The sequence below is a fragment of the Bos grunniens genome, chromosome 21 (assembly GCF_055505025.1).
Source record: "Bos grunniens cultivar Pamir isolate PY7600 chromosome 21, Bosgru_T2T1.0, whole genome shotgun sequence".
Taxonomy (NCBI): Eukaryota; Metazoa; Chordata; class Mammalia; order Artiodactyla; family Bovidae; genus Bos; species Bos grunniens.
The window spans coordinates 47,845,291-47,857,579 of record NC_141185.1 but is presented as its reverse complement, the minus strand read 5'-3'; the positions used below and the strand labels follow the sequence as shown (position 1 = coordinate 47,857,579).

General features: G+C 49.3%; 1 protein-coding gene across 7 annotated transcripts in view; it reads left to right on the top strand.

Moving 5' to 3' along the window:
- SLC28A1 (solute carrier family 28 member 1) overlaps nt 1-12,289 on the top strand; it is a 77,260-nt gene that overhangs the window by 42,825 nt on the left and 22,146 nt on the right. For all 7 annotated transcript variants that reach the window (XM_086364445.1, XM_086364442.1, XM_086364447.1 and 4 more), the window contains 2 exons: nt 10,541-10,671; nt 12,085-12,253. In XM_086364445.1, the coding sequence (XP_086220571.1) occupies nt 10,541-10,671; nt 12,085-12,253 (300 nt within the window). The remainder of the gene's footprint in view (nt 1-10,540; nt 10,672-12,084; nt 12,254-12,289) is intronic.

The following is a 12,289-nucleotide window of genomic DNA, read 5'->3' as shown; positions in this document are numbered from 1 at the left end:
AACAGCAGTGCTCAGTGTTGTCCATGGGCTAGCAGCACCAGATTCACTTGGGAACTTGTCAGAAACACAAGTTCTTAGGTCCCTCCCCAGACCTGCTGAATCAGAAACACTGTGGATCGGGCCGAGTATCCTGTGTTGGAACAAGCCTTCCAGGTGATTCTGATACTCGCTCAGTTTGAGAACCATGAGTTAAAATATGTCATTCCAGCTTGTGCTGTTTAGTTGCTCAATTATGTCTGACTCTGCAACTCCATGGACTGTAGCCCACCAGGCTCCTCTGTCCAGGGGATTTTCCAGGCAAGATTACTGGAGTGGGTTGCCATTTCATTCTCCAGGGGCTCTTTCTGACCCAGGGATCAAACCCACATCTCCTGCATTGGCAGGCAAATTCTTTACAGCTGAGCCACCGAGAAAGTCCTTCATTCCAGATATTTCTGTGTAAATAGTCATTTAAGAATATATACCTGAATACACATATGCTTTCTTTCTTTAAAAAAAAAAAAAACTAAAGATGAGTAATTCTATTCACACTTTCTTACAACTTGCCTTTTTCTTATAAAATTCTGAGCATGACATGAAATCCAGAAGTGTAAAGGAAAAAGTTGACAGAGCTAACTAATAAAAATGAGAAACCTCTGAATGGTGAAAGTCACAATTTTTTAAAATGTTAATGATTGATCAGGAAAAAAAGTTCATAAATTATAAACAGATATTCAAGCTTACTGAGAGTTGAAATTAAAACAGTAATAACTTACATTTCTTCTAAAGATATGCAAAAATTTACATGCCTCTAAACAGCAAGGTTGTGGGGTATTCATATATTCTTTAAAAAAATTATTTATTTATTTATTTGGCTGCGTTGAGCCTTAGTTGCAGCACTCTGATGTTCACTGCATCAAGCAGATCTTTCATCGCAGCTCACAGACTTTCTAGTTGTGAAGCATGGACTTAGTTGCTCCATGGCATGTGGGATCTCAGTTCCCCAACCAGGGTTGGAACCCAAATCCCCTGCTTTGGAGGTGAACTCTTAACCACTGGACCATCAAGGAAGTGCCTCATATACTCTTTGAAAATGAAAGTGTCAGTCGCTCAGTCAGGTCCAACTCTTTTTGAGCCCATGGACTGTAGCCCACCAGGTTCCTCTGTCCATGGAATTCTCCAGGCAAGAATACTGGAGTGGGTAGCCATTCCCTTCTCCAAGGGATCTTCCTGACCCGGGGATCAAACCTGGGTCTCCTGCATTGCAGGAAGATTCTTTACCATCTGAGTCACCAGGGAAGCCCAAATCTTAGGCGTGATGAAATCCACAGCCAACTTAGTTTTCCTCCAGAACAACCTGTGGCGATTTCTTGTTTATCACTGCTGCTGCCATCATGCTGACCTCAGGGAGTGCCAGGCCCCCTTCTATGCTCTGGTCCAAATGTGGCCGTACTCAGCCATCCCCTCAAATAAAACATTCCCTGGCAGAGTCCTGCAAAGCTCCCCCTCAGCCACCAAGGCCTTCAGGTACTCGCCGGGCTGCGAGGGGTGGATGTGGTGTAGAGAACAACTGTTCCTGGCGTCCCCATTTGAGGCAGTGGACTCTACAGCGACCTCAGATGGGGCTGTGCTGACCCCCTGCGCTCTCAGATGTTTTCACTTTGGCTCACATTAAATGAACTCTCTTGGTAAGGCTAACACTCGAAGCTCATCATAGCTTCTACCAGCTGTTGCAGAGGCCACAAAGCTACAGTAATCAAAACAGTGTGGTACTGGTATCTGGGTAGACATGTGAAAGTGAAAGTTGCTCAGTCCCGAGGAGCTCTTTGCGACCCCGTGGACTGTATAATCCATGAAATTCTCCAGGCCAGAATACTGGAGTGGGTAACCTTTCCCTCCCTTCTCCAGGAGATCTTCCCAACCCAGGGATCAAACCTAGGTCTCCCACATTGCGGGCTGCTGCTTTACCAGCTGAGCCACAAGGGAAGCCCAAGAATACTGGAGTGGGTAGCCTATCCCTTCTCCAGGGGATCTACCTGCCCCAGGAAACGAACTGGGGTCTCCTGTACTGCAGGCGGATTCTTTACCATCTGAGCTATGCTGCTGCTGCTGCTGCTGCTAAGTCGCTTCAGTCGTGTCCGACTCTGTGCGACCCCATAGACGGCAGCCCAGCAGGTTCCCCTATCCCTGGGATTCTCCAGGCAAGAACATTGGAGTGGATTGCCATTTCCTTCTCCAATGCATGAAAGTGAAAAGTGAAAGTGAAGTCGCTCAGTCGTGTCCGACTCCTAGCAACCCCATGGACTGCAGCCTACCAGGCTCCTCCATCCATGGGATTTTCCAGGCAAGAGTACTGGAGTGGGTGCCATTGCCTTTTCCCATCTGAGCTATGAGGGAAGCCCATATGAGGGAAGCGCATATGAGGGATAGACACGTAGACCAATCAAATAGAATTGAGAGTCCGCTCTGGGCCCGCAAGAATGCGGGTTGGAATCTCCTCAGCGGAGTCCGGAGTCCGGAGCTCTCTGCCCGCGGACGGGAGGGAGCTGGTGGAGCTGCCACCGCCTCAACCCCAGGCCTCCCGCGCCGAGGCTGCTCCCGCCTGCTGATAGAGAGGCTCGGGGAAGGGTGGGCGCCGAGCTCCGGCGGCCCCGGCGGCCCCTGCAGGCCCGGCGGCGGGCGAGGCTGAGCGCAGGGCTCCTCTACCTAGACTAGCAGCCCTCGGAGTCCTCCGGCATCGAGCGGCTCCTGCGGCTAGGAAAGGAAGGAGTGAGGGTTTGGAAGCAGCCAGGGTTGTGCTGGGGTCCCGAGGCTAGAATCGCTCCCCTCTAAGCCTCTGGTAGGGAGACCGAGGTGTGGGCAGGGGGGTCGGGAGGCGGAGGACTGAGCAAGGAGGCTTCTGGAGCCTCTTCCAGAGGGAAACCCATATACTCTCAGTTCAGTTCAGTTCAGTCGCTCAGTCGTGTCCAACTCTTTGCGACCCCATGAATTGCAGCACCCCAGGCCTCCCTGTCCATCACCGACTCCCGGAGTTCACTCAAACTCATGTCCATCAAGTCGGTGATGCCATCCAGCCATCTCATCCTCTGTTGTCCCCTTCTCCTCCTGCCCCCAATCCCCCAGCATCAGAGTTTTTTCCAATGAGTCAACTCTTCGCATGAGGTGGCCAAAGTATTGGAGTTTCAGCTTTAGCATCATTCCTTCCAAAGAACACCCAGGACTGATCTCCTTCAGAATGGACTGGTTGAATCTCCTTGCAGTCCAAGGGACTCTCAAGAGTCTTCTCCAACACCACAGTTCAAAAAACATTCTTTGACGCTCAACTTTCTTCACAGTCCAACTCTCACATCCATACTTGACTACTGGAAAAACTGTAGCCTTGACTAGATGGACCTTTGTTGGCAAAGTAATAATGTCTCTGCTTTTTAATATGCTGTTTAGGTTGGTCCAGAGAAGGCAATGGCACCCCACTCCAGTACTCTTGCCTGGAAAATCCCATGGATGGAGGAGCCTGGTGGGCTGCAGTCTGTGGGGTTGCTAAGAGTCGGACACGACTGAGCGACTTCACTTTCACTTTTCACTTCCATGCATTGGAGAAGGAAATGGCAACCCACTCCAGTGTTCTTGCCTGGAGAATGCCAGGGATGGGGGAGCCTGGTGGGCTGCCGTCTAGGGGTCACACAGAGTCGGACAGGACTGAAGTGACTTAGCATAGCATAGCATAGCATAGCATAGGTTGGTCATAACTTTCCTTCCAAGGAGTAAACGTCTTTTAATTTCATGGCTGCAGTCACCATCTGCAGTGATTTTGGAGCCCAAAAAAATAACGTCTGACACTGTTTCCACTGTTTCCCCATCTATTTCCCATGAAGTGATGGGATGGGAGTATAATTTGCTCTAACCTTTTTGGAGAACACTTATCCGTCAGTTTAAAAATACTCCTTCCTGTTGATCCAGTTGGCAATATCATGATACAGAAATATTTTCACAAGTGGTCAAAGGATGAAAAATCCCAGCATCATTTGTAATAGCAAAAACCATCAATGTGTTACAGGATGGGAATGAGCTGGGTAAGTTCATCCATGCAGTGCACTGTTGCTCAGTCCCTAGGGTGAGGTTGAGCCTCCATGTTGCTGATTTGGAGAAGAGCAGTCTGCCTTGTGTTGGGCAAGAAGTAACAGTCAGAACTGGGCATGGAAAAGGGACTGGTTCAAAATCAGGAAAGGAGGCTGTATATTTTATATTGTCAACCGTGTTGGAGAAGACAGACTCTTGAGAGTCCCTTAGACTGCAAGGAGATCCAACCAGTCCATTCTAAAGGAGATCAGTCCTGGGTGTTCATTGGTAGGACTGATGTTGAAGCTGAAACTCCAATACTTTGGCCACCTGATTCGAAGAGTGACTCATTGGAAAAGACCCTGATGCTGCGAAAGATTGAAGGCAGAAAGAGAAGGGGACGACAGAGGATGAGATGGTTGGATGGCATCACTGACTCGATGGACATGAGTTTGAACAAACTCTGGGAGATAGTGAAGGACAGGGAAGCTTGGTGTGCTGCAGTTCATGGGGTCACAAAGAGTACGACACGACTGAGTGACTGAACAACAACAACAACAACAGCTTACCTTTCCCAGCACCCAGGCTCTCCTGATGCTGTGCCTGAGTGGGTCAGGGGTGACAGAATGACCTGCACTGTCCCCTTCTCTGGTCCCAGATTCCACTTGTCTTTCTTTCCCGTGTCCTTCGGGATGGGGAAACCCGCTCCTTGGTGCTCCCTTCCCTCAGAACACCTAGGCCACACTGGGAGGCTCAGCTCCACATACTCACAGAGCTGTCTGGGCAGGATAGCTGCTGCCACGTGATTTTCAAGAAGGCCCCTTGCACTCTGGGGCTTTGTCTTCTCCCGGCAAATCCCATGTAGAATGTTAGCATTTGGTTTACAGCTTGTCTCACCTGGGCCTAGGAAAGGCCCATGAGAGCTGGTGCATGCCCGCTCCTCCCCTAAAACTACCATCAATTAATTTTGGAAGGAATTTGATATTTCAGAAATGAAAACTAAAGACTTTGGTCCCGAAACTCTTCACAGTGGCTATTGAGGGAAGGCCTGCCCTATTATCTTTAGGACTTAAAGACTTTATACTATTTTTTAGAATAATCTATTTATTTCTGGCTGTGCAGGGTCTTTGTTGCTGGGCACTGGCTTTCTCTAGTTGTGGCTAGCGGGGGCTGGGGCTGCTGTTCATTTCGGTGTGGGGGCTTCTCATTGCAGCGGCTTCTCTTGCTGTGGAGCACGGGCTCTAAGGTGCATGGGCTTCAGTAGTTGTGGCACATGGGCTCAGTTGCCGCATGGCATGTGGAATTTTCCTGAACCAGGAATCAAACTTGGGTCCCCTGCATTGGTAGGGGAGACTCTAAACCACTGAACCCCCAGGGCAGTTCAAACCTTAGAGCCTTTAAATGCCTTAACTTTGTCCTGGGTCCCACAGGCAGTTGAAAGAATGGTGTTCTTTTCTACCACACGAGCATGAGTGTTGCTGCTATTACTTAAGACTGAAGTACTGGAAAAACTCTTATCCCTTTCCGACAATCGTCTTACAACTCAGCCTCTTTTTCTTTCCCTTGCTTGGGCCAGAGTCCAGGTCCAGCCCCAGGCAGGCAGGCCTCCCTAATGAAGAGGCCTGGGGCCCCACTCCCCTTTAGCTCCACAGAAGGTGCAGAGGCCGCCCGGATCAGGCAGTGGCTGCGGATCTCTATCCACAGCCTCTGGTCTGGAAGCCCCAGACTAGTTGGCTTGCTGAAAGGCCACATCCCTTTCCTCCTCCCCTCTGACCTCTGGATCTGCCTCCAGTCTGGCCACAGAAAGCTCTCTTCTGCCCCCACCTGGCTCTTGGCTGCCACTGCAGCAACCCGGGAGTGGGGGCGGGGGAGGGGGGTTGGGGGTGCGGAGGGTTGGGAGTCGCTTCCTCCCGAAGCCCTGCCATCCCACCCTCTCCAGTCTCTCCTATTACTCTCCCGTCCAGGCAGTTCCTCATGGAGTCTTTGGCCCTGCCCTTAGCCCCTGAATTCCAGAGAGATCTCGCCTCTCTCTTTTCCTTTCTCTTTGACGCTCAACTTCTGGCTACCTCTTCCTGCACCTTCCTATTGCTAAAAGCTGCATATTTCTAGACCTGCACTGTCGGACATAGTCAGTAGCCACTAACTGCACATGGCTGTTGAAACTTGAACTGTGGCCAGTCTGAAATGAGGTCTGCTGTGAGACTTGGTGTGAAGAAATCAATTAGTATGTTTTATTGATAAGTTCTAGGGCTTCCCTAGTGGCTCAGAAGGTAAAGAATCTGCCTGCAATGCAGGAGACCTGGGTTTGATCCCTGGGTTGGGAAGATCCCCTGGAGAAGGCAATGGCAGCCCACTCCAGTATTCTTGCCTGGAGAATCTCATGGATAGAGGAGCCTGGTGGGCTATAGTCCATGGGGTTGCAAAGAGTTGGACACAACTGAAGGACTAATACTCCACTTTACTTCATTGGTAAGTTTCTTTTTCTTTTTATACCTTTTTTTTTTTTTACTTCATTGGTAAGTTTTACATTGACTACATGGGTAAATGATAATATATTAGATATATTGGGTTAAGTTAAATACATCATCAAAATTAATTTCATCTATTTCTTTTTACCTTTAAAAAAAGAGTTATTTATTTTTATGTATTTATTTTTGACTGTGCTGGATCTTTGTTGTGAGCAAGGGCTTTCTCTAGTTGTGGCGAGCAGGGGCTACTCTTTGTTGCAGTGTGGAGGCTTCTCTTGTTTCAGATCATGGGCTCTAGAGCACAGACTCAATAGCTGTGGTACTCTGGCTTAGTTGTCCTGAATCATGTGGGATCTTCCATGACTGGGGATCGAACCCTGGCATTGACAGGTGGATTCTTAACCACTAGACCACTTGCTAGAAAACTTAAATCACAGATGTGGTTTCCATTATATTTCTATCAAATGACACTGGTCTAGATTTGGTCTGAAGTCCCAAGGGACCTCAATGAATCCTTTCATTGTGACCCTTTTTAGCATGTTTGCCCAAAAAAACTCTAAAGCAGCTGCGAGCTCTCTCTCTAGCCCCAGAAACTGGTCTCCTTACCTACTCCTCTGGTTCAGGACCACTGTGAGAGGAGATCCAGATATGTACCTCAGGCTGTGAATACATTATAGGTTGAGGGGGTGGCCACTGATGTTCCTCGATCAATTATACAAGAGTAAGAGCTCCTGGGACAGAGTCTGGGGCTTCTGAACGGGGCCAAGTAAGAGTCAGCCACATCCTGAGTCTTCCCCATGTGTAAAATGGGCAGAATTCCTGCCCACCTCATGGCAGTCTAAGAATCAAATGCAATAATAGCCAGAAAACACCCGCACAGTGTTGAAGAAGTGATCGTCCTTTCTCTGACATGTTAGGGTCAGAAGTCAGTCCTTCTGAAACTGGTCTCTTTTATGCTCTGGGCATGCTCTGTCGATCAGTTGTGTCCGACTCTTTATGATCCCATGGACTGTAGCCGGCCAGGTTCCTCTATCCATGAGATTTTCCTGGCAAGAATACTGGAATGGATTGCCACGCCCCCTCCAGGGGATCTTCCCAACCCAGGGATTGAACCTGCGTCTCTTGCACCACCTCCTGCGTTGCAGACGGATTCTCTACTGCTGAGCCACAGGGGAAGCCCTTATGCTCTGTAGTGTCTGGATTTACTTCCTTTCTCAGTAAAGATCTTTTTTAAAATTCAGATGGAGGGTTCCTACCCTCTCTCCCTCTTCACATAGGAGAGCTTTGGGTAGAGAAGGGCAGGCCTTGGAGAGGAGTGGGCCATAGGATGCTGGGGCACAGAAGGCATTCCTGAGCCAGGGTCTGGAAGCAGGGCTGGGGTATGTCATGGCCCTGAGAAGTAGCTGACAGGGAGGAGTGTATGGGCTGGCCCAGTGCCCCAGAGAGCCCTGCTGGTGCAGGACTTAGCCCTTTCCAAGATGAGCAAGAAATGACGGCCTAAGGCATTTGAGGCAGTGGCCGCAACCGACCCACTCACAGGGCAGCGTCCAGGAGTGTGACACCTGTGGGGTGTGCTCCCCGCTGAGACTCGAACTGACAAACCAGAGGCAGCCTCCAAGCTGGAGGAAAGGGGAGCGTCCTGGTGGCTAGAGGTAAAATCCCAAGATTCCAGTGGTGGCATTGTGCCCGCTAGAGCTGGACAGCCCAGGAGGAGGAGGCCAGCCAAGTCCCAAAGGTCAGCCTGTAAAGTCCAGAGAGGACACCTGCCTGAGGCTGTCTATTCCCACAGCATCAGCACGGTGGCACATCCAGTGCCCGTGATGGGTGTTTGGGGGGTGGGTGCTGGAGCCAGTACACTACCTTACCACCGAAAGGAAACAAGGGGCTTTAGAAGAAGAAGGAGGATATTACAGGGGTTTCAGAGCCTCGGCGGGTCTCTCAGGGCTGGTTCCCTGTCAGCAGTTCCTGGTACTTCCATGGGCTTCTTCTTTTTAAAAACTATTTGTTTAATTTACTTATTTGGCTGAGCCGGTTCTTAGTTGTGGCACACGGGCTCTTTGATCTTCACTGTGGCACGCAGGATCTTCATTTAGTTGTGGCATTCGAACTCTGAGTTGCAGCATGTGGGATCCAGATCCCTGACCAGGGATCGAACCTGAGCCCCCTGCATTGGGAAGCCACTGGACCTTAGCCAGTGGACCACCAGGAAGGTCCCCCATGGCCCTCTTTGGCCTTCTGCTTTTGTTAACCTAAGCACGTAGCTTAAACTTACCTCCTGTCTTTTTGTTCCTCTTTATTTGAAATTTAAGAACTGCAGTTGATTTATTATCAACTTTAAGGAGAAGTCTATTTTATTTTTCTGTCTATAAAAGCAAGATATATCATTGTGGACATTTAGGAAATATGCAAAAAAGCTGAAAAACAAGAAAATTGTTCTGGCCCTACTAGCCAGGGACAGATAATTGGTTGGCATTTTGGTGTATTTCTTTCCGATCTTCTTTTTATGCAGAGTTGTGGAGTTTGTTTTCGCCCCCATCATTGTGGTTACGCTCTATATGCAAGTTTGTGGGCGTTTCTCCATGTTATTGTGAAGCCTTGGTAACCATTGTTTTTGATGGCAGCTTGACAATGCTTAGCTATTCCCCCATTGTTACATGTTTGTGTGCTCTGTGCTCAGTCCTGTCCTACTTTTCATGACCCCGTGGACTATAGCCCTCCAGGGTCCTTTGTCCATGAGATTTCTCAGGCAAGAATACTGGAGTGGGTTATCATTTCCTGGGTTGAAGATCCAGGGGATCTTCCCAACCTAGGGATGGAGCCTCCTGTGTCTCTTTCATTGGCAGGTGAATTCTTTACCACCGAGCCCCCTGGGAATCCCTTATTGTGTGTTTGGTTGGTTCTAACTTTCCCACTTGGTAAATAACACAGTGGTGAAAAAGTGTCACGTCTCTGTAAGAGAAGAAGAAAGCAAAGTGTTTGAGACCACAGTAAGGATACAATTCAGGAAGGAACACTCCCAAGGGCTCTGGTTGCTCCATCATCTTGCTGCAAAACGCTTCTTTTTTTTTTTTTTTTTTTCGGCACTGGAAGTTGGTGGGCGGGCACGAGCCTGCACTGGGGCCTGGGGCCTGGGTCGGGGACCAGGTCTGGATCGGAGTCGGGGCGATCTCCAGGCACAACCCGAAGCAGAGAAGTACCCGCAGCCCCAGGCCTAGGGCCGCAGCACGCCGCGCTAGACCCCGAGCCACCCAACCGTTCATCGTACCACCCCAGCTCAGCGCCGGCTGGGTCCACGCGCACTCCCGGCCTCTCTCTTATCCTCGTGCCTGCAAAACACTTCTATAGCCTGGCTCCAGGAGACAAGAACTGGGGCCAAAAGGGTGGCTATTGTAGGAGGAGATATCCTTAGAAACAGTTCTCTGACCACAGGAGTGGAGATAATGAGTTGTTTTGAAGTGATGAGTTACCCTTCACAGTAAGTGACAGGAGGAGTCCTGTAGAGGGAAGACATCCCTTTACTCTGAGGTCACATTAGGTCACATCTTGGGTAAATTCCAACTCTTGGGCTCTGTGAGCTTTGTCTGAAATCATCACAAGCCCCTCAGCCAGTGATGAAGCAGCCCTCAGATCAGTGGTCAAAGAGAGACAGCCTAGAAGGGAAGAACCTTGAACTTGGAGCCAAAAGACACAATAGGTCTTTTGTGATTCCTTCTCTTCCTGTATTATGGGAAAGCCATATTTAACCCTTTGGGGGCCTCAGTTTTCCTGTCTCTTAAGTGGGATAACAATACTCGCCCTGCCTAACTTCCCGAAGTTCTAACTTCCTGAAGTCCTGCCTGTAAGGCTCTGTGCGTGCAGACTCTGACCCTCTACACATGAAATGAATTAATACTATCAGCATCAATGGCAGCAGGACAGCGATGGTGACGCACCAGTGGGGTGCACCCGTGCTCCCCTGCTTCCCTGGGGTTGCACTTCCCGGGCTGCATGTTTCCTCTGACATCTCTCTATAACCCTGTCCGTACTCCCTCTTGCAGATCGATGCTGCCTCCCTAATTGCGGCCTCTGTGATGGCTGCTCCTTGTGCTTTAGCCCTCTCCAAGCTGGTCTACCCAGAGGTGGAGGAGTCCAAGTTCAGAAGTGAGGAAGGCGTGAAACTGACCTACGGGTGAGCACAACAAGAGGGCCTGCACAGAAGGAAGCCAGGGCTGGGCAGGGACAGGAACAGTCAGGGCCGCAGCAGGTCCTGTGTGCTCTGCCGCCCACTGTCTTTCACCAAGCCCAGCCTATCTCCCCTCTCAGCCACTGCCCTACCTGTGGCTTACCTTCAGAAAATGCAGGATCCAGGTCTCGAATCTCATCTTCCAGTCTCTGACCAGCGGGATGTGCCTGGTGTGTGTGTGTGTGTGTGTGTGTGTGTGTGTGTGTGCGTGCGCGTGCGTGCTGAGGAGGGCATGAAAACCACGCCACCTCTCTACATGACCCCAGCATCAATCATTGACATAGTGAGCTCTGTCCTTGACTTCACTCACCTCCTAATATCTCTTCATCACTGTCTTAGCAACCTTTGTGTAACATTTAATTCTAAAAAAATATTGAAAGATAACACTTTGGACAAATGTACTTGTGGATACAATGGGCGGCCCCAACCTCATAACTGCCTGAAGGTCTGGGGCAGCATTGCCCTAGAGGAATATAACATGAGTCACATGTATAATTAACATTTCCTAGTGATCATCTTTAAAAAGTAAAGTGGTGATTTTTTAATAAGATGATTTTAGTAAGATGTTTTGACTCAATATATCCAAAATATTGTCATTTTAATGTGTATTTGATATAAAAATTATTACTATTTCAGGGACTTCTCTGGTGATCCAGTGGTTAAGACTCCATGCTCCCAATGCAGGGGGTGTGGCTTTGATCCCTGGTCAGGGAACTAGGGTCTTCCCAGGTGGCTTAGTGGTAAAGAATCTGCCTGCCAATGCAGAAGACACGGGTTTGATCCCTAGGTTGGGAAGATCCCCTTGAGAAGGAAATAGCAACCCACTCTAGTATTCTTGACTGGAGAATTCCCTGGACAGAGGAGCCTGATGGGCTATGGTACATGGGGTCACAAAGAGTTGGACATGACTGAGTGACTGAGCATGCATGCATGGAGGGAACTAGGCCCCTCATGATGCAACTAAAGATCCAAAATGCTGTAACAAAGATCCTGTGTGTCGCAACCAAGACTCGGTATAGCCGAATATATTAAATTTTTTTTTTTAATTTTAGAGGTATTTCATATTTTCTGGTACTAAATATCTGAAACGTAGTGTGTATATTCGTCACACATCTCTATTCAGATCTGCCTCCTTCCAAGTGCTTGTTAAGTTGCATGCAGCTCGTGGTTTGTCTTAGATGATGTCTGTACTAGGAGTCTGGGTCTTAGCCTAGTGCTTGGACCAGCATCTTTCTGGTCTCAAGGGTAAACAAGGACCCCTGGCTCTGACATGCTCTGTCCAAGTTTGAGCCTGTAGGACAGGGAGCCCTGAACTTGTGGAGACAGGCCAATAATGACATCTCTTTGTCCCATTGACAGAGATGCTCAAAACCTCTTAGAAGCAGCTAGCAGTGGAGCTGCCTTGTCTGTGAAGGTCGTGACCAACATCGCGGCCAACCTGATTGCCTTTCTGGCTGTGCTGGACTTCATCAATGCTGCCCTCTCCTGGCTGGGAAACATGGTGGACATCCAGGGGCTCAGCTTCCAGGTACAGTCCCTCTCGACCTGTGGAGGGGGTGGTCCT